Source organism: Haliaeetus leucocephalus, unplaced genomic scaffold (assembly GCF_000737465.1).
Source record: "Haliaeetus leucocephalus isolate CR32 unplaced genomic scaffold, Haliaeetus_leucocephalus-4.0 Scaffold897, whole genome shotgun sequence".
Classification (NCBI taxonomy): Eukaryota; Metazoa; Chordata; class Aves; order Accipitriformes; family Accipitridae; genus Haliaeetus; species Haliaeetus leucocephalus.
This window is the reverse complement of record NW_010973333.1, coordinates 4,586,937-4,612,736: the sequence shown is the minus strand read 5'-3', so window position 1 is coordinate 4,612,736 and position 25,800 is coordinate 4,586,937. Positions and strand designations below refer to the sequence as shown.

At 41.6% G+C, this 25,800-nt stretch overlaps 1 protein-coding gene across 1 annotated transcript in view; it reads right to left on the bottom strand.

Annotated features, from left to right (window-relative positions):
- Positions 1–540: 540 nt before the first annotated feature.
- ENOX1 (ecto-NOX disulfide-thiol exchanger 1) overlaps positions 541–25,800 on the bottom strand; it is a 153,215-nt gene continuing 127,955 nt past the window's right edge. Inside the window, exons 12-15 of the mRNA XM_010583421.1 lie at positions 23,081–23,137; positions 7,796–7,898; positions 4,704–4,789; positions 541–1,496 (exon numbers count right to left, since the gene is read on the bottom strand). Of these exons, the coding sequence (XP_010581723.1) occupies positions 1,365–1,496; positions 4,704–4,789; positions 7,796–7,898; positions 23,081–23,137 (378 nt within the window). The 3' untranslated portion in view covers positions 541–1,364. The remainder of the gene's footprint in view (positions 1,497–4,703; positions 4,790–7,795; positions 7,899–23,080; positions 23,138–25,800) is intronic.

Here is a 25,800-nt window from a genome sequence, read left to right as displayed (position 1 = left end):
AAATTAGGGCTCCGGGAGGAGCGATTCCTTCCATACTGTCCCGCGTTGGCTGATAGACACACTTCTTCAGCTTTCACTGGCTCTTACAGGAGTGCTGGAGTACTGTGTGTTTGACAGTAAATCCTAAACGGTAATTTACGTCGATGTCCCTACCTAAGGGACACCACCAAAAGTGAGTTATTCCTTCCTTTGGCTGGCCAAAGGGCAGAAGGATTAGCTGAGAGTTAGAAGGAGTAACTAATTGGATGCATCGTGACCACCCAACACAACACCGAAAATGAGAAATTTGAAGGTGTTAATTTTCAGCCTGGCTGCTTGTCTGAAAAAAACAAAGGAATTCTGTTCAGCTAAACAAAGGTCCGGGCTGGTACTTCCTCTACCAATCTTAGCTAATATTGCAAGCTCTCTTTTGATTCCTAATTAATGTAACCAAGTTATCTGCAATTAATAGTTTAGGTAGGGGAAAGATAAGTGCCAGAAGACTGTTGCTGGATTGATAAAAATTCAAAAACATCAGAAGAAAAACTTGTACAAACAATATGGTAGAAGTCATATTTATTGATAAAAATTAATATATCTGCTATAAAATTTGTAACAGTAATGCAACTGAATATTTATTTTGATGCATAAACCTGAATGTTACATACCAAATACAATACAGTAACACTGGTTTCCTCCTTATTTACACGTTTATGAAAATTGATATGCAATCCATGTTAAAAGAACTTGTAATGGAGAATAGTTACATTAGAAAAATAATATTCTTGATAAAGCATTCTTGAGGACTCCAATCACATTTTCAGGCCTCTTTCAATAAGGCAAAAATCCCTGGTACAGCATATAACTTAATTTACAAAATACAATAACTTCAGACACATCTTCAAGTTTTCTTTTGGTATGCTTTTCCTCACTGCAAAATTACTCAATTTTCTTACTAAACAGAAAGAACTTTCAATAACGAAACTTAATGAGTTTTACTACATATTACATATACATCGCTGTAGCTTAGCGACCATAACCGGGCAATCTTTCTCCTTAACTGTTTGCTCAATGAGCTTTTCTTAGATGTAGGACATGTAGTATTTTGAAATCATTATGACTGTGGTGTCTTTCTTCAGTTTTCATAGGAAACAGATCTGTCACATTTTGAAATTTTTTTTTTTAAGTTTTATTTTATTTTAGGAACTGGTGCACAACTACATTTCCACTCACAAGAGAACGTCACAAATGTAACTAAAATTAGGCTTGGATAACTTTGAAAACATACTACTATGTGCCCAAACCCAGATTTCTTACTTTAATACTTTATAACCCTGCCATGCTCTAGGAATTCTTCTTCTGCATAGCTTCATTACTTGTCACAGTCAGATAGTTTTAATTCCTTCAAAGGCACAAAACTTCCACCTCTTTTCCAGTGTTGCTCCTACACCAGTGAATTCTTGTTTAAACATGCGTGGCAGTCTCATCAAAAGCATTTCTATCTCATTTGCAGAGATCTGAGAAAGAAAAAAGGTAAAATTAAAGTAAGAAAGCCACCCTGTAGATTGGAAAGAGGAAATATGGAGAATAGAAATAAGGGCGGGGGCTGACGGTGGGGGAATACAGGCCAAATGAAAACAACCAACCATTATTTTTATTTTTAACCTTAGCCTGACATGAATTTCCAGACTCCAAAGCAAGTGCAGATTCCTTGCAGGAATGATTCTGATTTTGTAAGTGGCATCACACTAAAAGAACGACAACTGCTATCCCAGCTGAAACCAGGACAGAAGTCCATCTAAGAACTACAGCTGCAGGTATACTTGTGAGGAGGAAGAAGCAAATGGGACCTTATTCTTCCTTCTCATCCCATGAGCTCTTGAATCCTTCTCCCAGCTCCATCAGTTTTTCTCTTGCAAAAAAACCCTAGCTTTATTTTTAATCAGCTTACTTTTGTTACTTAGGGCTGACTATCCATGGGGCCATCTTCTCCCAGTTTGGCCCAGTTCAGCAGCTCCAGATAACTAAGCAGTAAATTTCCTGACTTGGCATTGCTCAGGATGTTTTTATGGTTTTGAAACCTCAATGACTGGTCACCTTCCTAATGGGAAAGATGCTCTCATTGCAGAAAACACTTTCACAAAGGCAGCCTTTCTGGTATAATCAGTAAGAAAGTCAAGAAATGAAGCATCATGGAAAAAGAACCATTTTATCCTACTGCTACTTCTTCAAAAGTGATGGTCATGAAAGGAACAGTAAAGAAATTTATGGGCGCTGCCTGTTATCCACAGGTATCTCCATGGTTTGATAGGCTTCTCTGGCAATGGTGATATTTCTGCGTATTTGTATTAGTAAGAACCTTCCATGGTGAAAAGTTTTCTTTTTAAAACAGTATATAAACATAAAATATGCTAATTATACCTCGTTCCACCCAAGGGAGGTAAGAAAATATCTGTCACCTCTTATTTTCCTGAAGAGACTAGCGCAGCAGAAAGATTAAATGATTTGTTAAAGGTGGCGCCGAAAATCAGCGTTGGAGGCAGTCTAAAGCCCCAGAGTAATCAGGTCCATCTTTTACATAGTCTCGTGGCAGTAACGGACAGCTGGTTACCTTTGGGTAATGCATCCGAGCTCTATCCTGAGCCCTCAGCCCGCATGGGTGTGCTGACCTTATCATTCCTGCTCAGGTGAGGAATGACAGGCTAACCATGGAAAGTAATTGAAATTCATCTCTGAGATTGCATCTCTGGATTGCGCTATTAAAAAGTAATTTGTTGCTACAAGCAGTTACTTCCAAAATAAACCAGCGAGGTCAAATTTTGCAGCTCGCGTTCATTATGCAGCAGGGAGGTCCAGTGGTAGCTGCAGGGGCTGATACGTTGGCATCTCGGAGAGATGGAGATGACGCTCCTTCCATGAAGGCTGTGTTTGCAAGTCAAGGGTTTGATCCCCACAGCCTCACAGAAGCCAAAACGTTACTCACGTGAGTAGAAATTCAAGGACAGAGCCCACAGACGTGCATGAGAAGGGACCGCAGCAGTGAAGAAAGTTGAAGAGCTCAGAAAGTTTCAGAAGCCATGAGCAGCAGGGCTGGAGCGCAAGGAGCCGTTCTTTTAAAATGATTGCTGTTGTCACCCAAGAGATACAGAGGGGTCAGCCAGGGGAAAAAGCAGTTGAACCTTAGCCAAACGCTGTGTTAAGGAAGGACTTGAAAGATGACTGAGGAGATTGGGCAGACTGGGTGCTGCAGGAACTGGGGACAAGACGAAGGAAGGCGTACATGCAGCAGAGGCAGGGACTAGAGAAGCAGAAGAGGATTGGTTGTAGGTGTGAAGCTCTGGATGTATCAGGTCTTGATAAAATCAGATTTAAAAAAAATAAAAATTAAAATCCACCAGTTTCTCACCTCTGTCTACCATCCTCATCCCTTAGTTCCTTTTCCTTGTGGGTAGCAGTGGACTGTAAATCACTAGCAAATCTGAGCTGCTGTGGCCTGAAGATGGTGCCTAAGAACTTCATCATCCTTCCTCACTCATCCATGCAACCTGTCTTGTTTCCAGTGGGCTTCTAGCTCAGGATCTCCTCTGCTTTTAGCTATACACTTTTTCACAGAAACAGAGGAAGGATCCTCCAGAGGCATGAAGCAGCCCATCAAAGCAGCTGGAAGGTCATCTTGGTTACGGGTGGCACAGCTGGAGGGAGCGTTCAGGAACAAAGTATTACCAGGATCGAAGGAGTTGCATCTAACGACCACCGCACAAGGAGTACCACTCACATTCCGAGTCCAGGTGCACATCATTGCTACATCCTGACTGTGTTTCAAGAAGATCTGGGCAAGCACCATCAACCCCGTGTCCAGAGGAAGGATTGGCAGATGTGGATCGGAGCTGTGGCTGACCATAGCGTGACCCATGTATCTGCTAACCATTTCATGCAGTCTAGCATTCTGCAGAGCTGTTGTTTAGCACCGAGAATAGAATTCACCTGATCAAAGGTGGCTATTTCACAGCTGAGCTTCTCACCCTTGACTTGCTTAATATTCAGTGGAGAGGTATAGGCCCTTTTAGGGCTTGATTTCATTTCATCCTACAGTAGATATTTAAGAGTAAGTCAAAGAATCTTATCCTACAGGTACGTATTGGCTATGGACTGTACGAACGGATGCGTTAAAAAACATTTTGCACGCTCTAGCGTGTTGGCCTCACTTTTGTGTTGGCAACACCTTCTCTGAATTTAGCAATAGGGTCAACCAGTTCCTTTATGAGGCCCTCTCCGCTTCCATGTGGAGACGAAGGGTATGCTTCACGGTCCATTCACGTGTTCGTGAAAGTTCATGTTCAGTGTGACCTATGACTAACAACTTTTAGAAGAATGAGGAATCTCTCCTAAAACTCTGCACAGTTTCATGGCCATGGCTACACCTGCGTCTTGTTCTGCTTTCTTTCTCCTCAGCTGTATTTCAGGATCATGTATCATAAAACCAGCTGCTAGTTTTTGCCATTTAAAGCTCTGCTCTTCTTTGTCACAAAGAATAGCTAAGCAGCGCGAGGCAAAGACCTCAACACAAGCACGTGCATTGTAATTTGCGAATGAATAAAGACTGCAAACCCCCAAGCCCCACATCCCATTATCTTTCTAATGGAAACGCACGAAGAGTTTAACCTGCAGTAAAGAATAATACAATATTTCTATAGAGAAAACAGATTTTGATTAAATTTTTTTACCCTAGAGTCCAACTGCTGCATATAAGACCAAAGATATTCTATATTGGCTCCAAAAGGGTGGACGTGAAGAAATGTGGATATGATACCTGTATTAAAAACAAATGCACACAAAGTATTGAAATTACATCAGACAATATATCATTAAAATAAGCAAAATAATTCTGAATAGTCTGTTCTTGCAGGTTTTTCAGTATGACTTATGATTCTTATTTTTCTTACACAACCCAATAAACATAACAAAATGGCACAATTTTAATACAGTCATAATAACATGGTAAACACAATAGCTCATCTTCAGGAATGACAGCAGTTAGCAAGTAAGTGACCAAGATAATATACTGATGAATAAAGGAATTTCTAAACAAAGACTTGCTGGAAGCATTTCAACTACCAATTTTATGCTTGATTTACCAATATAAAATTGTGGATATTGTAATGGTAAAATTATTGCTTTTTTCCCCTTCACTGGATGCTCTGTTGTGAAAACGTTTCATATAATTGTGTCAGAAACCTCACTCCCTCAATTTTTTCTTGTAATTATGCTGATGCTGGTTATGAAAAGTGTTTAATCCGTATTACCCCTAACTGCTGCTGAAGAAAACACAAATCCTTTATGACATATTTACTTATTTACTTTCTCTTAAAAGAGAGCCAGTTCTGTCTATCATCTTCCTTGTTATTTACAGGATTGTTGTAAAAGGTGTGGGAATAAAAGTGGCTTAGGAAGAGTCAGGATCTAAGTCTAGAGGTTTTTTCTGCAGTGAAAGTCAAGTGACAGCATAATAATGATGACCAGAAAATACAAGATTTGGGGCATCAGAATTGCTATTAAAAGCACTATCCAATTTCTCCTCTTCTAAACAAACAGTGAAAATACAAAATGGCATGTGTGTTACTTACTGTTTGGGGAGAGTTGAACTGTAAGAATCAGAGAAAATATTTTCAACTCTGTTTGGATGGGTTTCTTAGCTGAACCACCCTAGGGGAAGTTCCTTATATTTAAAGCATAAACACCAGGATTAAAAATGCTTACAAATGACAAAAATGGGTCACTGTATCTTGTGTACTGCAGGCCATACTGCTTTCTTGATGCTGAATGAATTAGGATAATCTTGGATTTCATTTTTCCCCAAATACTGGCCATGGTTGAAAATGATAAGTAAAATTTAACTCAGTTTAGACTGGCTTTGCAAAGAACACCTTTTTTCCTCCCTCATTTTTCCAATAGCATTTACAAACTTCTGATCCTGCAAAGGGAGGGGTGCCTACTTAATTTAATACTACGGCGAGTCCTAGCAGCAGTTGCCACCTTTGTGCTGTGCGTGACCATAAGCACACAGAGATGAGCTCTTGAAGCAAAAGCCAAGACCATCACACTTGGATGGGTTGACTGGAAATCCAATTTGTATTCAAATCACATTTTACCAGTGGCATTGCATTTGCTATGTTTGTTCCCAAGGCTTTTCAATTAAGGATGTTCAAAGCTAGCTCTTTCGTATAATGTAAATAAAAAGCCATTTGAAAATATTTTGTAGTTATTGACTGGAGTTCCACGATAACTTTTTAGTATTTTTTATTTTATTTTATGCTCTTTTCCTCTAAGACAGTATTGAATTGTGTAAAATATAGACAAACTTAGTGAATGGATGGAAGCAAGGCCCTTTTTTCCCTTGCCACACCTGAACATGCTTCAGAAGAAGAGATAACATGAAATCCATCTTGAGTAATCTTTTCCCTTTGAACTGTAACGATGAGCCAGTTGTGTGGGTATTATGACCAGTAATGTCTGGACTGAGATTACACTGTTTATCTGAGTGTGCCACTGGACAGCTGGTGGGTGGGACCCGCTTTGGGACACTGCCACCACTTGTTACAGTCAAATAATGAGTAACCTAGAAAAAAAAGTTTGTTATTCTGTTGTTAAAATCTATCCTTGCTACCCTTCTCACAGAGGTTATCTTTGAACAGATCAAATACTGTCCATTGCAATTAAAAGTTCCAAATTTTATTGTAACAAGCAAAATCAAATCAATTTATACGTTTCTGTACATCCCACTGTTCCACATCTCACCAGTTACAGGAAGTTTGTGTACTAAGCTCTTTAAACTTTTAAATACATTCTTCACTTTTAAATGACCTTTTTGGTCTGAACTGTCTGAATCTGTGCCCCAGCAATAAACCAGCAACTTTCCCGGTGCTTAGCAGATGCAAATGAGTTGCATTTAAACAAATTAAGGTAGTCGTAGAACTATCACCTACCGGGATACCGCTGCTTTTGTGAAAAGACCAAACCAAAGAAATGAAACCTGGTCTTTCAGGTCAGCATCCCTGTGAATGGCAACCATGCCATAGGGAACACTTTGGACCCTGGACATTTAGGCTCCATGAAAACCTTCCTCACTGAAACCAAAATGCAAAATATGCCTGGATATAAATGGGGCATGTTCCCTCCAAGGGTAGCATGCGGACAGCCAGCATTTCTGCATGGCTAAATGCTGGGAACCAGTTAGCTGGCCCACTGTCTATAAGCTTTAGCTTTTAGGCGCTCTTTAAGAGTTTATTTTAACGATTTTATTCTAGGTAAAGGATACGACAGTCCTTGTGGTATTCTTTATAAATATTCATATCACTAATTCCCTCACCTAATGTCAAAAGCATAAATCTGGCTTGCTTAATACATCCAGTATACATATTTTTTGCTTGGTAGTTTGCTAATATTATTTCCACCCCCTTCTCCTTCACCATTTTGTCTAATAATCAGATAACAAGTTACACAATTCTAGCCTGCTAAATCTTGATGTAAATAAAGTCTTCATACATTCATGTTCCAAGTCTAAATGCAGATCCTGCAATTTTCTTCATACCTGAAATCCTTTCATTAAACTCTGCAGAATTTGTCAGAAAGGAAAAGTTCACTGTATTTTAGGACTTCTCTTACTAAAAGCCATTATGAATACAGATGAAAAATAAAAAATATCTTTTTTTTTTTTTTTAACTTCTATTAGCACAAAGATGCATGTAAACATATATGCAAAACAAAAACTTGTTAAAAGGCATTTTGTTCTCAGAAATCTTTTTGCGGGTTATCTTACCTATTAATAGTGCCTCTTTCTCTGATTTTAGACCCGGGCTTCGTTTCTCTGAATTTTTTTCTCTGTCTTGGTTGACCAATGCTACTGTCAATACATTGATTTCCTATACAGTTAAAAAAAAAAACAACAGGTGGTCATGTAGAGTTCATTTACTTCAATTAAAGCTGTCTGCTTCCTTTCAACTCTAGTAAAAAAAAAATCATTACTTTAATTCACATCTAAAGACAAGATAATTATAAATAATTGATTTGTTTGTAGAATATTAAGACAGTTTTTGAAGTACCTTTATGCCGAGAGCTGCCAAGAAGAGAAATTTTGCTTGTGGAGTAAGTAGCAACTTTTTTTCTAGTGCTTCTTCATTATAACAGCTTGAAAGATGTGCCATAAAGTGTGGGGATGGTCAGAAAACTCACATTTTTTTAGCTATTAAAGCTGTAAACAAAGACCGCCTCTAGGGAACATGGATGGAAACATTCAGCTACAGCTATAAGAGTAAATTCGACAGTCACTAGCGATGTTTCTAGCTACTAGAGCACAATCATCTACCCTGTTATACTCTTTGACCAGTGCCTGGCACGGTGTTGGCCCCTGTCCCAAACAATTCCCAGGCACGTTTTAGGGCTCGGCACATTTCAGGGACCATTCCTAACAGGTGGTTTGCATAAAGTTACCTTGTTTTGAGGACTGAAAGAGAGCCAGCCTTAAGGGCAAAACAAGTCAAGGCTCCTGCTTTAAGCTCCTTTTTCTGCAGCTAGGTGGCCCGAACCATCCAAATCTCAGCCAAGGTCTCACGTTAGATGCTCCATCAGAAGTACCCAGATAGTTGTGTGACACAGATTGCTCTTCTCCTGGGTATATGTGAAGTAAACAAATTATCTCTATTTCAGAGGCATGTAAGTGGCCTCAAAGTGCATTGCACAATATTCAAGCATGTACATGGGCTGTTTCCATGGAGCAACTGATATGCAGGAACTCGTTCCTTGGTGAGGCAGTGACTCACGCTGCTGCATCTGCTCTGTGAAATGCTCAGCGGTTCCATGCAAAAACTCAGAGGCAGAGAGCACGGGGCTGGAGATACGGTGGTGTGAGGTGGGACTGTTCAGGAATGGTGCTTTTGTTCTGGATGGGGGAGTCAAGGTAAGCAGCTGGAGGTTGCACGGGACTGGGCTGCCTTAAATGCAAGCAAATTCGCACTATTCGGTGTAATGATGTGGCCCATCTAGAACATGCATTCAGGGTGGTGCTTTGCTCCAAAACTCTTGGCAAGCATTTTTGGCAATAAAAGAGAGACGCTGGGCTTGGGTCGCTCCAGGGCATTTCTGAAGGTGTGAATATTCCATGCTAAAAAAGGCAAAACCTCCAAAATATGTCAAATGTGCCTCCATACATGACTAAAGGCTTCGCAATCTGTGAGACTGGTAAAAAGAGTCAGGCACTTCCTCATTCTCGATTTAAAAAAAAACCAAACAACCAACACAAAACCCCCCAGTCATGTACTCCGTGCTCTTTATAGGCTGGCTCCAAGGGGCAGCCGCCCAATACGCGGTGCCTGATGGCTCAGATGCATCACGGGTTCAAACATTCCCTTGCGTTGTGAAGAGGAACACGTCGCCGTGTGTCAGCTAAGAAACAGTATGTGCATTTGAGCGACAGAGACGCATACGTGTGCCCTTAGTGCCCAGCAACAAGGGGCTCTGCCAGACCTTAGCCCCCAGGGAAGGAGTGAGATGCGTTGAGTCACCTGTAGTTCGCTCCAGTTGTAGTGGCCAACTGAGGCACATCTCCTGGCCACACATCTATGTGTAGCTGTGTACATGTAAGCTAGTCAGCCCTCGCTGCCCTTTTAGTCCATAGAAGTGAAGTAATTTTTTTTAGTCGTGTATTTTTAGGTTGAAATAAATTGGACCTTCCTATTTCATATTCCTCATTGGCTGCAAAGGGAAACTTACAGCACAGATTTAGACACCTACAGGTAGGAGGGAGTCTGCAGTTCAAGAGTTGCAGTGATCCCCTCTTAAAATAATGGTGTGCCTGAGCGCTCTGGCAGCTACATCACCTTGATACTAACACTCCTGTAGTGTTGTGATACACAGGGCACATTATAGCAGCAGGAGTATGCCTTAAATTGTCCAGTACTGTTGATTCCCCTCCTGATAGAGCCAAAGGCTAATGCAAATACTCATCTACTGCTGGCCATGACATCCAAGAGCAGTGAAAGAAAATCCAGGCAAGAAACAGAGATAAAAGAAGTGTTCGCATTAATTTCTCCATGAGGGCAGTAATGACAAGGGGGTTACAGATCAGAAGAACAGAGCTGGATGACAGATTTCATGATACTGCAGCAGAAGAGGAGAGCAGCATATGCCACCAGAGCTTGTATAGGTTAAGATGTAATTTTTGACTCCATCAGAGATAGAAAAGCAGTCTAAAAATAACAATTCCTAAGAGGGGAAGGAGAGAGCAGAGAGATGTGTATTTGATACAACAGGCCCCAAACACAACACACTAGCAGTTTCAGATGGGATTAGAAGTTTTGTCAAGCAGTGATGCAGAGAAAGAAACTATATTCCCATTGGGAGCAACGAACAGATGGATTCTCATTTAATGCCTAGATTTGAGCCTGTGCAGAACATTTTGTATGATTTATAGGACAGTGTAAATGGATGCTAAAGGAAGCCACATCAAGTCTTCCTTAACTGTGTGTTGGTACAGAGGATAAAAGAATAAAAAATTGGTTATGGGGGAGCCTGAGGAAACTACGAGTGGCAAAGATAGCTACTCAGCAAACGACTGGCTTTAGAAGAAGGTTGCAGGTTCCTGGAGGTTTGAAAAGGAGAGGTTTCTGCCATCCAAAGCTACCTGCCTCACAGAAGATGATAAATTAGACAACTCTGATGCATTCAGCTGCCAAAATAAGCTTGCACAGAGAAAATCCAGGCTGTGCATGGTCACATAAAGCACTCAGTAGCAATGCTGCTAAGAATTAATAGTGATTTAAGAGAAATGAGTATAATTGTGTCTAAAAAATGAGTGTGAAATTCACCCAGAAACCAGGCTAATTATAGTGTATATGAAAACCTTAAGTATCTGACTACACACTGCAGATACAAATCTGGTACCTATGAAGCCTCTACAACAAATCCTCAGGCAGTAAATTTGCACTTTTTTAGAGGCACTACTCATGCCAACCCACAGAAACAAGACTTTTAAGAGCACAAAGGTGAATGAGGCAACAACTAATTGGGAACGAACAGTTAGGTCACCTCTCTGACATGAGAAAAAGCTACTGATCACCAGATGCCTGAGGAAAATTATTTAATATATATACTACATTACAGTATTTCCTTTCTTTCCTGGAGACCATCCTTTATTTGGCAAATTAAATTTTCTGAGGCCCTAAGCAGTCTCCTTCAGCAGGTTTCATTATAAAAGGAATATTTTGCTACCATCTGTCAGTTACTGCATTAAAGGACAAGAACACAGCTGAGCATGTGCAAACCAGTACTTATTAGAAGTGAAATGACCTTGCAAAAGCTAAGTACAGTATTTGGAAGGCTTAATCCAGGTTAAATCACACCTGGAGATCATTAGGGACCTGGCCCTATTCATTATTCACAAATTATGTCAGGTATCGGAGAACATGGAGGCTCGATTTGATGATGACAGCTCCAGAGCTGCTCAGCATGAATGCAACCATTCTGTGTGATGCTCTCACCATTGCCAGCTTGGAGCTTTCCCTGCAAATGACACTTTCATCCATCAGCAGATGATGAAAAGAAATGAATTTCCCTCGTGGGCTTGACAAATCCCATGATTCTGCAGACACCCCTTGGGACCAGCATTTTGATTTGGGGCTCCCTGCTTTATGAACCAGGGAGGGAAAGACAAAGAGAGAGTCTTTCTGGAAAACCTTCAGGAGAACTTGTTGGATAAAACAGAGGATGGCAAATAACAGTTTTCTCCCACGGACTATTCATTTCCATAGCTTTGCACCCCAGGGGACTAGTGGATCAGAAAGCCCCAGGTATTCAGGCTGGATGACTTGGGTCTTTCAGTCCTTCATTGGTTTCTTTTCCCCCGCTATGGGAAAGCATGATATTAAATAAAAAGTTCTCAATCCAGACATCACTAATCCCCTACAGGGCAGTCTTGCACCAGCGCAAAAAAAGCAGACAGAATATAAAATGTCTGCTCTTGCCTGAGGCTTCTCTCTTTAGCAAAAATGGTTCTCTTTAGCCTAAAAAGTTCTGTGATCCTGAAAATATGTGGTAGCCAGCATCCCTAAAAATGGGGGGAGCGAAGACCTGCCATTCCCCATAAACGATGACCAAGAGCTGAGCAGGGCTTGAGCAGCAGCTGCCGTACCTGGAAACTACTCCTGCCAGAGTGCAGTTCCACATCACCCCTTGTTCAGGACTCTGCTTGAAAGGCAGAATATGGGTTTTAATGAATGTGACATTGAAGACGCCTGGCATGTGATCAGGATGCAAATGAAAAATATCCAAAGAGCTGAAATATTCCCTCTGCTACCTGAGTAATCCAAGTATTTGATAATTACCCTTTAAATCTAGGGGGGGTGATGACTTGCATATTGTCTTCAAAGACCTCATTCCCTTTTTACCAGTATATGGGCTTCTGAAGAATTGTGTGGTGAGGGGATAAAAATAATATTGTACCTTCTGAAAGATACAGTAAAAACCCGAAATCCTACCAGGCTCTGGAAGATTTTGAAGGCTATGTTGGCGTTTGTACTATATGTACAGAGCCAATTGTCTGAGGCATTAAAACAGTAGGAGAAGAAGGAAAGACTAGATGTTGGACACAGCAGGCGTATGACAGAGCAACTGCTGAATGTTGTTAGATGTAAGGGATACACCACACTTTCTCATCAGCCAGGGAATTTATGAGAGAAAACGAGTTGGAGGAGAAAAAACTATATATCTGAAACATAAGCAAAAATCTTGCAGGCGAGAGAGATGTTGTAAGCTTGAAAAGACAAGGTAATTTTATGATTTTGATAGAGGAAAAGAACGATGCACATGTGATAGCAAATCTGCAGTCCTTAAGCTCTTGAAAGGCATACGAGTTCCTGCTCTGAGTCCACAGAACTGGGCTTAGACTTCAGATGTGCTTGCTCAAACTGCTTATTGACAGCCAGGCAGGTTTGACGATTCTACTGCAAACACAGGTAGAAACTGGCCTGTGACATGAAGACTGCACGGTTTTCATTTATTTTCATTTACCTGGGGATCTCTTAAAGTCTGGTATAGTTGTGTTTGCTTTGCTGGTCTTTAAACGTACTTCAGACCCACATCTGAAAATTTAATCTTGCTGTTTTAACCTGAAAGGATCCTAATTCAATTTCCAATCAAGTGAATGGAAGCCTTGCAATAGTTTCAATGCACATCAAGTCAGGCATTTTAAATTTATGGGGACATGCAAGGTTGAGGTACAGGACAACTTCTGACAGCTTAACATGGTTGTCAGTTGAGAATGGGCTACTGTCCTTGTCTATGCTCTTATCCATGGTGAATGCAAAATTATTCAATCCAAGTTGAGCTAAACTATGATGAAAGAGCTTATTTAAATTTAACGTAAATCAAATTTCCTTGCAAATGTAGCAACGTATGAGTACACTCACAATGATCGTGACTCAGAAGATCGATCACAGAATCACAAAATCACGCGGGTGACCTTGGGAGGTCTGTAGTCCAACCTCCTGCTCCAAGCAGGATCAGCCGCGGGGTCAGAGCGCGTGGATGTGCAACAAGGGGTAATAGTCCAACGGCAAGATATGTGCTCAGCTTCACTGCAAGTTGGTCGCACGGAGCTACAACCACCTTGCCTCTGTGAGGCTGCAGGATTCAGCAGCTCCTGACAGCAGCAATGCTTGGTTTGGGCCAAATGGCTCCAATTCTTCCTCTAATAGAGCTTGGTCCCCTTCATGTGCTGCTACGGCACTGCTGTGCTGTGATGCTGAGTGTCTGAACTCTGAGAGTAACTCAAAATTCTCCAGGAACAGTGACTGTTTCTCACTATCTGCTGACTGTTCCTCTAAAAATACTCTAATGACTAGAGAACTGCTCATAATCTTTGAGTAATATAACTCTTTTGTTGCTGCAAATGAATTGATCTTGTGCCAGCAAATTAGCTACTTCCTAGACATATTGTGCTTTACACAGTCCTGGTTCCTCACAGCCTAAGAGCTGATTTCAGTAAGGTGGCTGGCATTAAGTTAGGTGGTCTTACTGACACACTGTCTATTTGTAGAGAGGTTTCTTGGCCTCTGCTATGTGCACTGGGATAACTCAGTTTACAGGAACAAATTACAGTCTTGCATCATGTATAAAAAGAATAACGCAAGGAATAAGGCATCCAACCGTCTGCCCAAAACCAGAGCTCTCACAGCAGCCTGCGCTACTTTTAGAGTTAGCAGCAGGTCAACAATTCAGTAAAAAACCTCCTTGTTTTTCAGTGTTTTTTTCCAGGGTCTCAGAGGATCCGTCTCCTTCTACTATCTACCTGGTGATGCAGAACAACATACTTGCCATATGCTACACCGCTGGTGAATGTGACTGGTCTATCATTAGAAATGATACAGACCAGGTGTCACCTTTTCATTCAGAACAAGCCTAAACTTGATAACTTTGTGCTGTGCAAGAAAACAGTGTTGGTTTTGTCAGCCACAGCACTTTGTAATTACTTTTAAAGTAAACTGATAGAGAAATTTACTTTTAAAGCACACTAATATAGAATTTACTATGACTGTAAATTTAAGAGTGCTCTGGTATTAACAAATAAGCAGTTGACAACTGGCTTGAAAAATTATCTGGCATTAGAATTACAGGAACAACAATGAAGAAAAATTAGAATAGCAAATATAAGACCTTGCAAACGAAGCACTTCAAATGCACCTCTGTGCATCTAAGATTCGTTGGTCTGATTTATCCTACATGATAGAAATGTTTTCAGGAGTGAAGATTAATTGTATTATGGTGCTCTTGACATCCTATTTTTCTGATCTATTTGCCAGAGAGATGCTTTTAACTTTTTCATTACAAAGCTTTTACTATTATAACTTTCACCTGCTGAGTTTAGGCAACTAGCAATAATCTGAAAATGCTTTTCTCATTGAAACTATCTCTTTATATTGTTCTCATTGTATTTGAGCACATCTATTTTATGGGAATGTACATACGCAAAATATGGATGACTAATATGAAAGTTACTTCATGCTTATTTTTAAAAGTATGATCAGGTTGCTTCATTTTCTAAAGCTGGATTTATGTGTAGGTTCCTGATGACTTAACACAGATGTTTTATGTGATGTGAAGGTGGTTGTTTTGCAAGGGAAAAGGTAATTGTCATTTTGCACACTTTGTGTTAGGGAATTGCAGCAAACCAATGGTTGGCTGAACAAAAGTATCGCCTGCCCACCAGCTCTGCTGAAGTCATTGTAGGAGGCCATACTTCTTGTTTACTTGAGACTGAGAACTTGTGAAAGCCCCTTCAAATGGTCTTAAGCACAGATATTGCTCTAGCAATATCTCCTCCAGAATGCTGCACTTCTAAAAAAGTTAGAGGCGAAAAAAAAAGCAATTTGTTTCCCTTCTGGGATGTGTAGAATTGTTTTGAAAATGTCTTTGTTGAAATAAAATGAAGTAATTGGGGGGGGGGGAAACAACTTGAAATGTTTCATGAGAGTGAATTGTTTTTAGCAAGGATTTGTATTTGAAAGATATTAATTTTAGGTATCTGAAAACCCAGGGCAACCTCCATATTCACAGGAATCTCAACATCTGAATATATGAAAAGTACTTCAAACAAACATTTTGGAACTCTCATTTCTTTGGATTGGATCTTGATAAGGATGATGTACTTTTCCTGAGGAGAAGGACTTGGGGGTGTTGGTTGACAAGAAGCTCAACATGACCCGGCAACGTGCGCTTGCAGCCCAGAAAGCCAACCATATCTTGGGCTGCATCAAAAGCAGCGTGGGCAGCAGGTCGAGGGAGGTGATTCTCCCCCTCCACTCTGCTCTCGTGAGACCCCACCTGCAGTACTGCGTTCAGCTCTGGGGTCCCCAACATAAGAAGGACATGGACCTGTTGGAGCGGGTCCAGAGGAGGGACACAAAGATGATCAGAGGGCTGGAGAACCTCTTCTCCTATGAAGAGAGGTTGAGAGACTTGGGGTTGTTCAGCCTGGAGAAGAGAAGGCTCCAGGGAAACCTTACAGCAGCCTTCCAGTACCTAAAGGGAGACTACAAGAAATCCAGAGAGGGACTTTTTACAAGGGCATGTAGTGATAGGACAAGGGCTTTAAACTGGAAGAGGGTAGATTTAGGTTAGATGTAAGGAAGTTCTTCACTGTGAGGGTGGTGAGACAGTGGCACAGGTTGCCCAGAGAAGTTGTGGCTGCCCCATCCCTGGCAGTGTTCAAGGCCAGGTTGGATGGGGCTTTGAGCAACCTGGTCTGGTGGAAGGTGTCCCTGCCCATGGCAGGAGGGTTGGAACTGGATGATCTTTAAGGTCCCTTCCAACCCAAACCATTCTATGGTTCTATGATGAAGAATGTCTCCTGGGGATATTGAAGTTCCTTTCTCGCTTCTGTCATTTTTTGCTGCCTATTCCTTGAAGGACTTTAGCAGGTTGGAGGGAGCGTGAACATGGTGTACAACCCCCAGGACTGCAGTAGCAGGCTTGTCGCTGAAGCAGAGGTGGCCCATCATCCTTCAGGTGGTTGCGGGGGAGCCTGAGTGCTCTGACAAGCCAATCTGCCTTGTACACTGTGTGGGTTAAGCACACAGCTGCATATGTATAAGGCTGAATGTTATTCCTCACCAGAAAAGACGGGATGACTCCTGGATACGTGTGCAGTATAAATACTTGGGGAAAATGCTTTGGGATGAAAGGCTGCACATAATGATCAGATATTATTAAAATGTCAGGTAGCTCTGGGCATTGAAGAACTGTCTCCCTGCGGAGCTCACATGAAATTTAAAGTCAAAAAACTTTTGTGATTTGCTGAGTGGGTGGCTGAATGGGTTTTATCATTGTGTTTCAGAGTTCTCTCTTCTCCTCCCTCAGATGACAGGAATTCACTCCAATCAAAAGCCAAGGTACGATGCCACTCTGACACTTTTAATTAGGGACAAGGGAAGTGGTGTGATTTCTTGCTGCACATTAACAAAGGGGTTATTGCTACAGCCTAGATCTGCTTCAGGTAGCACGCTCTGTGTCAGAATATACCTCGGTCTGCTGTAGCCGTTTGCTCCCCGTAGGGTTAGATCGTGGCTGAAACCGCAGAGCCTGTGATCCAGCCAGCAGAGAAATCTGCACTGTGCTCATGAAACTCAAATCCTGTCCTCTAACATACCGAACTGGGGCTGGGGCAGTGAAGGGGGGAACTCAGGGGGACCCAATCTATCAGTGTGTAAGAACTTCTGAAGGCTGTGCAGGATCTTTGATAACATGGTCCTAAACAGCCAGTTAAACCCCTGTTATTTTTCAGGCCTCATGGTATTGAATTCATGAGGTGGTCATTCCTCACGCCTGCCATGGTAAGTAGGAAAGCTGCTGATCTGCGAACAGTCATAGCTGCTTGAATTTATCATACTCCACATAACTTAAATTGAAGGAAATGAGATGAAATGAGTGATGGAAGGTCTACAAATAAATGCCTGGAATGGAAAAGGCAGGGAGTAGAGAGAGGCATGGCCACTCCTCACCCCCTGGTCCTGGCCCTGCCAGGACAGAAGAACCTGAATACAGACAGTAAATGTAATCCCCAGGGGCTTTACAACCCGCTCCCATCAGGGTACAGGGTCCTTGCACCTTTTTCTAATGACATAAGACACCCATGACGAGAAATCAAACCCCACATCTCCCTCCTCCTCAAGGGGCTACCCTCATCCCTGCACTGCACCGTTACTCCTGCTCGTTCTCCTTAGACAATTAACTGCGTTTGTTAAATGAATTAGCTGAGCGAATACAATCTTGCAAAGGGGAGCAGAGGGTCTGGAGAGCGCACGTAGCCCGTGCTCTTTTTGGGAAATGCAGCTTGGAACCTTCTCAGGTGGAGGAGAGAAGCCAACCTCAACTTCTGGCATCCCCTGCGGGGGATGTCACCCCGAACTCTCGGGTACAGAAAGGGTGCCAGCACCCTCTCCTACCCCCAAACACACACCACTGTCATCGCCTCACTTTTTGGAGTCCCCGCTCGCTCCCGTGTGCTCCAGAAATGCCTGCTGCGAGGCCAGAGGACCCAGCGGAGGCAAGGAAGCTCCTCAGCGACTCACGTCAGCTTGCTGAGCTTCACAGCTTACAAACCTGGGAAGCTCGAATAGAAAAAACACGCATTTCCCGACCTGTGCAAGCCCTGCCCTGGGGTTTTCTGGCCAGTAACTTCAGGCCCAAATTGCTCTTATATTAGCCACGTTGAGCACATTTTTATCGCGAGCCTGTGCTGTTCTGGGAAGAGCAAGGCTTTTGAAGGTGGTCTAGCAAGGGAATGGCTGTTGCATTCACAAGGAGGTGAAGCAAAAGCATCAGCAATCGCTTGGGATCGTCGTCAATAAAGGTGACCGACTTTTGTCCCGTAGTCCTGAACCACTGGGACGATTTGAGCAGGCGTTGCACTCTTCTAGTTCCCCCTCCTCTCCTTGTGTTCAAGGGCTCTTTTCATCTCACCTGGCTCAATGCGAGGCAGTCACACAGCACGGAGGTTCCCCATCCTATGGCTGGTGTGTATAAACACGTACACTGACATGGGACGGTCACAGCAGGTACCCTTGGATGCTTCCATTAAAGGTTTGCATAGTGAAGTACAGGAACTGCACTCTGACAAGCCTGATGGAATTACAGACTTCTCCAAAAATTGAAGGGGGTTAGCTTTTTAAATCTTTGCCCAGCTTGTTGCAAAAAATGAGCCTCATGTAAGAGTGGTCTTTACTTGTCTTTGGTAAAATTCTTCAGTGATTAACCACACTATGTGAGAAGAGAAGACTAGGGTGTAGTTAGGAATAACATCACTGAGTGTAGCATAAAGTGAGCAATTTAGTAAAATGGTTGAAATATTTCAGCCTGGGTATACTCCTCCTCAGAGTCAGGGATCATCTGGTAACTGCTTGAAAAGCAGATACGGAGGGGGAAAATTAAAGGAAGAATCAACATCAAATGTAAGATGCTTGGTTGAACTTGAGAAATGCTCTGATAACAGCTTCAACCATTCAAATGGAAAAATGCATCCCTACTTAATATTATTGATTTCACGTCTGGATAAAAACCCACGGAATATTGTGTTCAAGCTGCTGGAGATGCTAACTGGAGGCAGACAGACAAATGAGGTCAAAGTCATTACTTTGTTCAAACAATGGAACTGACACAGAACAAAAAGCTGGTAAAAAAAACTCGTGGTGACATCCGTTTCACCCTCTGAAATATATTCATTTTATTATGCTTTGCTGATAATGAAGTAACCCTAAAATTCTTTTGGTGAAATCCTGGCTTTTTAACCTGATGGGAATTTAATTATTGACTTCAACAGAGTCAGGACTTTACCATGCAATTGCAATCTGGACATTCAAAGTGCTTCTGCGACCATGACCCATCTCTTGCTTTGGTCTGAACTTGGAGGACTGATACTCTTGACTACCATTTTATGGCACTTTTACAAAGGGTAGGAGTTATTCACAGGAGCTATCTAAGGAAGGCAGATAGCTGTCAAGGGAGAGCAGCAAACTCCTGGAAGAATATCACTGAGTACTTCTAAAATGAGGCTTGTGTAAAAAAAAAATCTCCTTTTCTCCATTAACAATAGAGGGATACTATGGATGTTGACCTTCCCACCCCCAAAACAGGGATATATTCACCCAGGCTATATAACTGTATTTGCATGCAGTGCCCTATGTATACTGAATTCAGCAGTGAGCAAAAGCAGATCTTTGATCAAAACACAGAATTAACCTATATCCAAGAGGCTCCACAGAAAGCCACTGAACTTACAGAAACAGTGGAAGAATAAATGGCATTTATAGCATTAGCCACAAAACACGTGATCAACATTTTCAGTTTGCACAATGTTCTCTACTCAAGCACACCACCCAAGCAAGATTTTTTTTTCACATTGGGACTAATCAGGTCCCAAGGGTCTGGGAACATCCTGGAAGAAGATTATATCTGAAATTATAATTGTCCATTGGCCATTATTTTCTCTTCAGTTAAGACAGAGATGTGAATTAAATATCGTTATATGCAGCAATGAAGAGGAAATTAAAAGGGGGCCAGATTAGAAGCAAGAAGTAATCTCTTCCTAACTGCAGGGCTGAAGGAAATGAACGCTCCGTGACAGCACCTCTGGCAGTCCTGGGTGTTGAAGTCTCTGTTAACACCAGGCCAGGATTTTGGGCTTTATGAACCACTTGAGCCTGACATTTGGCCTTTCCTGACACAGAGTATAGCTGGGAAATGTCAACAGCCATAACAAATATTACTGCATGTACTTGGCAAGTCACTCATGAAACACCCTTATGACTGTTCACAGAGCCTTGTAAGATGGTTTTGCTTTCTGGAAATAACAGATGTACAGGCAATACACTAAAATTTCTGTTCCCCCCCCCCCCACTAGATTTGTGTTTGAACTGCCACGGCAGGGAGGGTAACATTGCAATCGCTCCAGCCTCTTAGTTAACTGTGCTCAATTCTCCTGCAAAAACAAGAGAAAAAACTCAAGACTGGTCCATTTATAGGTTGGGAACATTTCAGGAAGGATGTTTTTCTTTTTCCAAAGGTGTCCAGATCCTTGTTTCCCTTTCAGGATTGTGTCACATAATGGAAATGTAGAAGACACACCAGGATAGGTCTAAGTATATATTTTCATCTATCTGTATCTGCTTTTGCTAAGAAAAATATTTCCATGTTTTATTTTAAGAAACAGTATTTTCTAATGTAAAATATGATGCAGACCAGTGCCATCAGCAGAAAGCCTGAGGACTGCAGAAAATAATCTTTTTACGATTACAGTATGGGCTTTCTTGATGTGTATGCAGTGTGCCTGAAGTTTCTACTGTCCTTCCTAGGAGCCTGATTTTCTGCAGAGTAATCTAAATATGCCATAGTGTGAAGATTAGATTGTGTGTTCAGTGTATAGACATACGTTGCCATTTTTCCTTACCAACACCTCCCACTATTGCTCAGCATGTAAAGGTATTTCATTTGCTGAATTCAACCTGTCAACTGTAACAAATATGTCCTAATCCCATTATATGCATCACAGTTCACTAACAACCACGTAGGAGCCACCAAGCCTTTTTCTCTTTGATCATCGCAGATTTGCACACTGGCCAAGGGCAAGAACCATGAAGTCTGCTGAGAATAGATGTGGAGAGACAACCTGCAAGGCTCAACACCTGAGCACTACATATTTGATATAAATGACAATTGTTTAAAAGGTACCTCAACTTCCATTTGACAAAGTTCATTACTGTAGCAAATGCTTTAACATCAGTTCTTTCCCTCTATTTCTCTATTTCCATTTGTGCTGCTGTGCTTTCTGTATTTCATGGTGGCATAATTGTTGAATACCTGGCTGCAACCGTGACTCGGGAATTGTAGCTGTCTGGTCTCCCTTTTCACCATTAATTTAGCTATTGACTTCTTTTCTTAGCAGTCTAATATTGCTATGAGATCATGGGGAAAGGTCATGGAAAAGAGGGGCAGAAAATAGAGTTTCTATTCTATGGAAAATTCAGGCATTTGAACAATTCCTACAATTACAAACTGGAGCAAAATATTACATTTTGAAAAATTTACCATTAACCAAAGATTCTGAAATCTTTGTTTTAGATATCTGGGAATGATATACTGAAACACTCTCTTTATGCGATTGAAATGCTTCATTTTTAATGTTATTTCAAACTTTGCATTATATAAAAATAAAACTTTCAGGCTTTTCTGTTTTATCCAGTTACATATGAGCCAGAAAGATAAAAGTTGAAGCATTTAGGTAATTTTCTTTTAAAACATTTCAGTCTTGCAAAACATTGTTTCATCCACATTTTTGGAGAGGAAGCAAGTTCCTTTAGAAAGTTTCTAAGTCTTACATTTCTAAATTCCTCTAGGAAACCTGCAACCAGCTGTTGTACAAAGTCAAGTTTTTAGGTAGCAAATATGAGCATTTCAAGATCATCGGTGGATTAATGTCTTTATTTTGGTTTGCAAACAGAATCTTTCAAAGGGGCAATGAGACGCTGTGCAGACAGACCGCAACTGCAGATTTGTTGGAGCTATCAGACAATATTGAATGTCTCCTGTCCAAATGCTGAGAGCTATGAGGCTCTATCGACTTCACTGCGGAAACAGACCACAATGAATGAGATTCAAGAAAGGATTAAAAAAGAGAGGACAACCTTTTCTTATCACAAAGCAGTCCAGAAAATTTGAGCCTTCCATTCAGGTTTAAAATAAAACCGCTTTCCTGGCTGTGCCATTAGACAACACATTGACTGAAATAGATGTTAAAATATATTAGTGTTCAGACTGTTGCTAGTTCTCTTGGCTAGGAGGAAGATATAGAATATAATCAGTTTTAATTTTCATATGTTTATGACAAAGCACAAAGCTGCATGGTTTGGATGACAAACATAGCAGGGAAGTTTTCCTTTTTTCTCTCTCCCCTTATGCAAATTGCTGTTTTGACTGCAATCATTAAGGGAATACCAGAAGCATTTTTTTTGGCAGCAGGTTTTAAAAAAACATGACCTTAACAAGTCCTTTAACGATTTGGGACAAAATAATGACTCAATGAATTAATGTAGTCCTCTTGCGCAAATGAGCTGTTTCCAAATTACACACGTATACGAATCACTTCACTCAGAACTGAAATATGGCCAGACTTGCTCAGCTGCAAGGTGGCAGCCACAGAGACAAACAGTATAACTTTGTAGCTTGAGTAATCCTGGACAGGACACTAAGGCAAAGCATTTCTCTTGCAGTCGTTTCCATGGTATCTTTAACACCCACATACAGCAAGTAGGACATTGGTTGTTAAAGTCTCATCCAAATAAATCCTACAAAGTAAATTGCATGGAACCCAATTTATCTACCTCGAAATGAAGTTTGCTGGGATTTGAACCTGTGGGTTCAGGAAAAAAACCAGGCACTTCAAACCTGATGTGCAAATCATTCAGCCATTCTATCAGCTTTAAGACATAAATAGTAAATTTGAGACCATACACATGCATAGATACATATATCTCTAAATCTATACATAGATAGCTGTACCTACATTTGCCTGAGATTCATCGTGCCCATTGATTTCTGCTAATTCCTTGGCGCTTTTTAACTGCAAAGAGTGAACAAAAAACAAAAGAGAACAAAACAAGCATATTACTTGAGTATTTCACACAGTTATCTTTGATTTATTTGAAGGAGCATTTTATAAAGCTTCCAATGAGAAAAACAGATGGAGCATATAATTCTAATGAGGTTTTGCTCAAACCATTTTGAAACCAACATACTTAAGGCTTGATAGGTTGGCAAAAAAAAAAAAAAAAAAGAAAAAGAAAATAATAAGACTGGGTCATTATTTTTTAAATAATAAGATTAGAAAGTAGTTTCAAGGCATAAAAAGTGTACAGAATTGGCTCTCAAGAATAATAAACGATTTCATTTCCCATTCTTGTTGCTATTAATTTAAACTTTGCAATATTTGCAAGTTGCCACTAGCTAAATAGTGTTTTGCTAATGATTACTTTTGAATGATATATTTTGAGCTGTTTAAGATGCCAAAGTGCTACTATATGTTTCCTTCCTGAGGAAGCATCTAAATAACTGACATGGCTCCTGGGTATGACAGAAAAGGAGGTGAAGAGAAGAACAGCTCTTTTATTTAACCAGTGGCAGGAAGAACCGAGAAGACACTGCCAATTCCAAATATATGATCAGAACTAAAACTTTTCTTTTTCCTCCTGAATCAGCTTTTTGGGGAAAATCCAGGATTACATTGGGGATTGTAAAAACCACTCCCAAGAGATTTAAGGAACGTCCTTGCTCATGTCTCAAGCCACAGTGAAATGCGTAGTCGTTCATCCTGTGATGGAGCAAACACAGAAAGGAGGAGACACCGCAGCTCTCCTGACCCTATAAGCCGTGGAGGTTTGTACGCTTAAATGAAGCGCTCAGAACCATTTACTCTATAGGTAAATCTCTGGTGAGTCATGCTTTTATTCTAACTTCATTCAGAGTTGATATCTGGGATGGGGGGACATGGGGAACAATAAACAGAACTTTCCTCTGCATTCCTTGTTTTTTGCCAAGGAAGCTGGTGTTGATGTCACTGTTGATGATACAGCCGTGATCCGGAATGACAACAGTCCTAAAACCCAGGTGAAATGGAACACTACTATGTTTTGATTAGGTGTCTGACTCAGAAGTGTTGGCGGACTACCCCCCTAGGGCGGCTGGGTTACCTCCATGATCTTTTTTGCTGCGTGGCAGCGACAGTTAAACTGCATGCGATTCAGTTCCCGGCTTCTCAGAGTTTCCAGTCTGACAAGGTAAGCGGGCCGTGGTCTCTGCATACCTTATTATGCAGGGCTGTAAACTGCACCGGTTCAGGAACTGCTGCTCAAGCCACTAAACCAGTCCTGACGGAGAGGGAAGGGGGCAGCAATCCCTGATAAAGTGGTACAAAGGGTAGCTGGGGATTGCAAATTCATCAGGTCTCCTGGCTCAATTCACTGATTCTCATCTTTCAATACCCTCAAAAAGTCTGCAATTTATACTGACAGCAGGGTGAATGCATTTCCAATGAATGCTACATGTTTTCCCTGTACTGAAAAAATAACCATTCTGGGAAACCACCTCACTGTGAGGATGGCTGGTAGGAACGAGCCGAGACGGCAACTTCCAGCCAAGCACCAGAATTAGGTATTTCTGCATCACGGTGCGACTGAAAGAGCCGTTTCCTGATTCTGCCAGTTCGTCATTATAGAAATTCACCTCACGTGAGCAGTTCTGTTGAGTTCAGCTGAATTACTCATCTGAATACGAGGTCAGGAGAGCGTGCTCGGGTATGTAAAACTGCTCCGCACGCTAATGCCAGGTCCTGAGCGCTCGAGGAGTGCTGTTCATTACTTACCTTTCACCTTTCCTTTTCCAGGTTGATAAAGTGCCGTCACCCCTTGGTGGCTGCCGGCTCCTTGGGCAACGCTCCGCACGCGTTCTGCTGGTGACACACCACTCCTCCGTCAGCCACATGCGTGTTTGACGGGAGAGTGAGCTCAGCCTCTAGCCTACATTGGTCTGGAAGGATTTCACTCCACCGTGGTTTCCCACCACCATCGCCCTGGAGTGCTCCACCGGTTAATCTAATGCAGATGGGATGCTCGAGCATTTCCAGCTCTTTTATTGCATGCCATGCTCTGAAAAGGATGCTGGAGCTCAGGTGAGAAGGTGCTAGCATCCACATCTACCCCAGGATCACCGAAGTAGGAGGTGGAGGTGAACTAGTGGAGACAACGGTGGAAAACTTATGGTAGAAAATGTGCAGCTATTTTCCCACAGGCTAAAGGGGTAAAGTCCCTTTTTTCCAATATTGTTTTTTTCTAAATTAAAATTTAAATTATATTCTTCTCTCATATCCTAAATACTGAAATGTTGGAATAGGAAACTTAAGAAAAACATACAATATTGGAAAAACAGGACCTGCCTTACCCCCTAGACCGGCTCCATCGCAGGTCGGTGGCGAGTGTGATGTTACCAGCAGAGAGTATGGTAAGGCAACACACTGAACTAGTGCCAGTAACAACCAAGGGCCTGCCTGAAAGGAAAGGAGAAGGGTTGAGGAGAGAGAAGTCTCTGATATGTCTAATGCCACGCTGGGGTAGGTCTGACTCAAACCAGCGGGCGTGAATCCCTCTGACAACCAGAGCTGGAGGCCATGGGCTACATCTGATCCAGAAGCCTTTTGGGTCCAGTAACGCAATATGGTGCACAAGCAAAGGG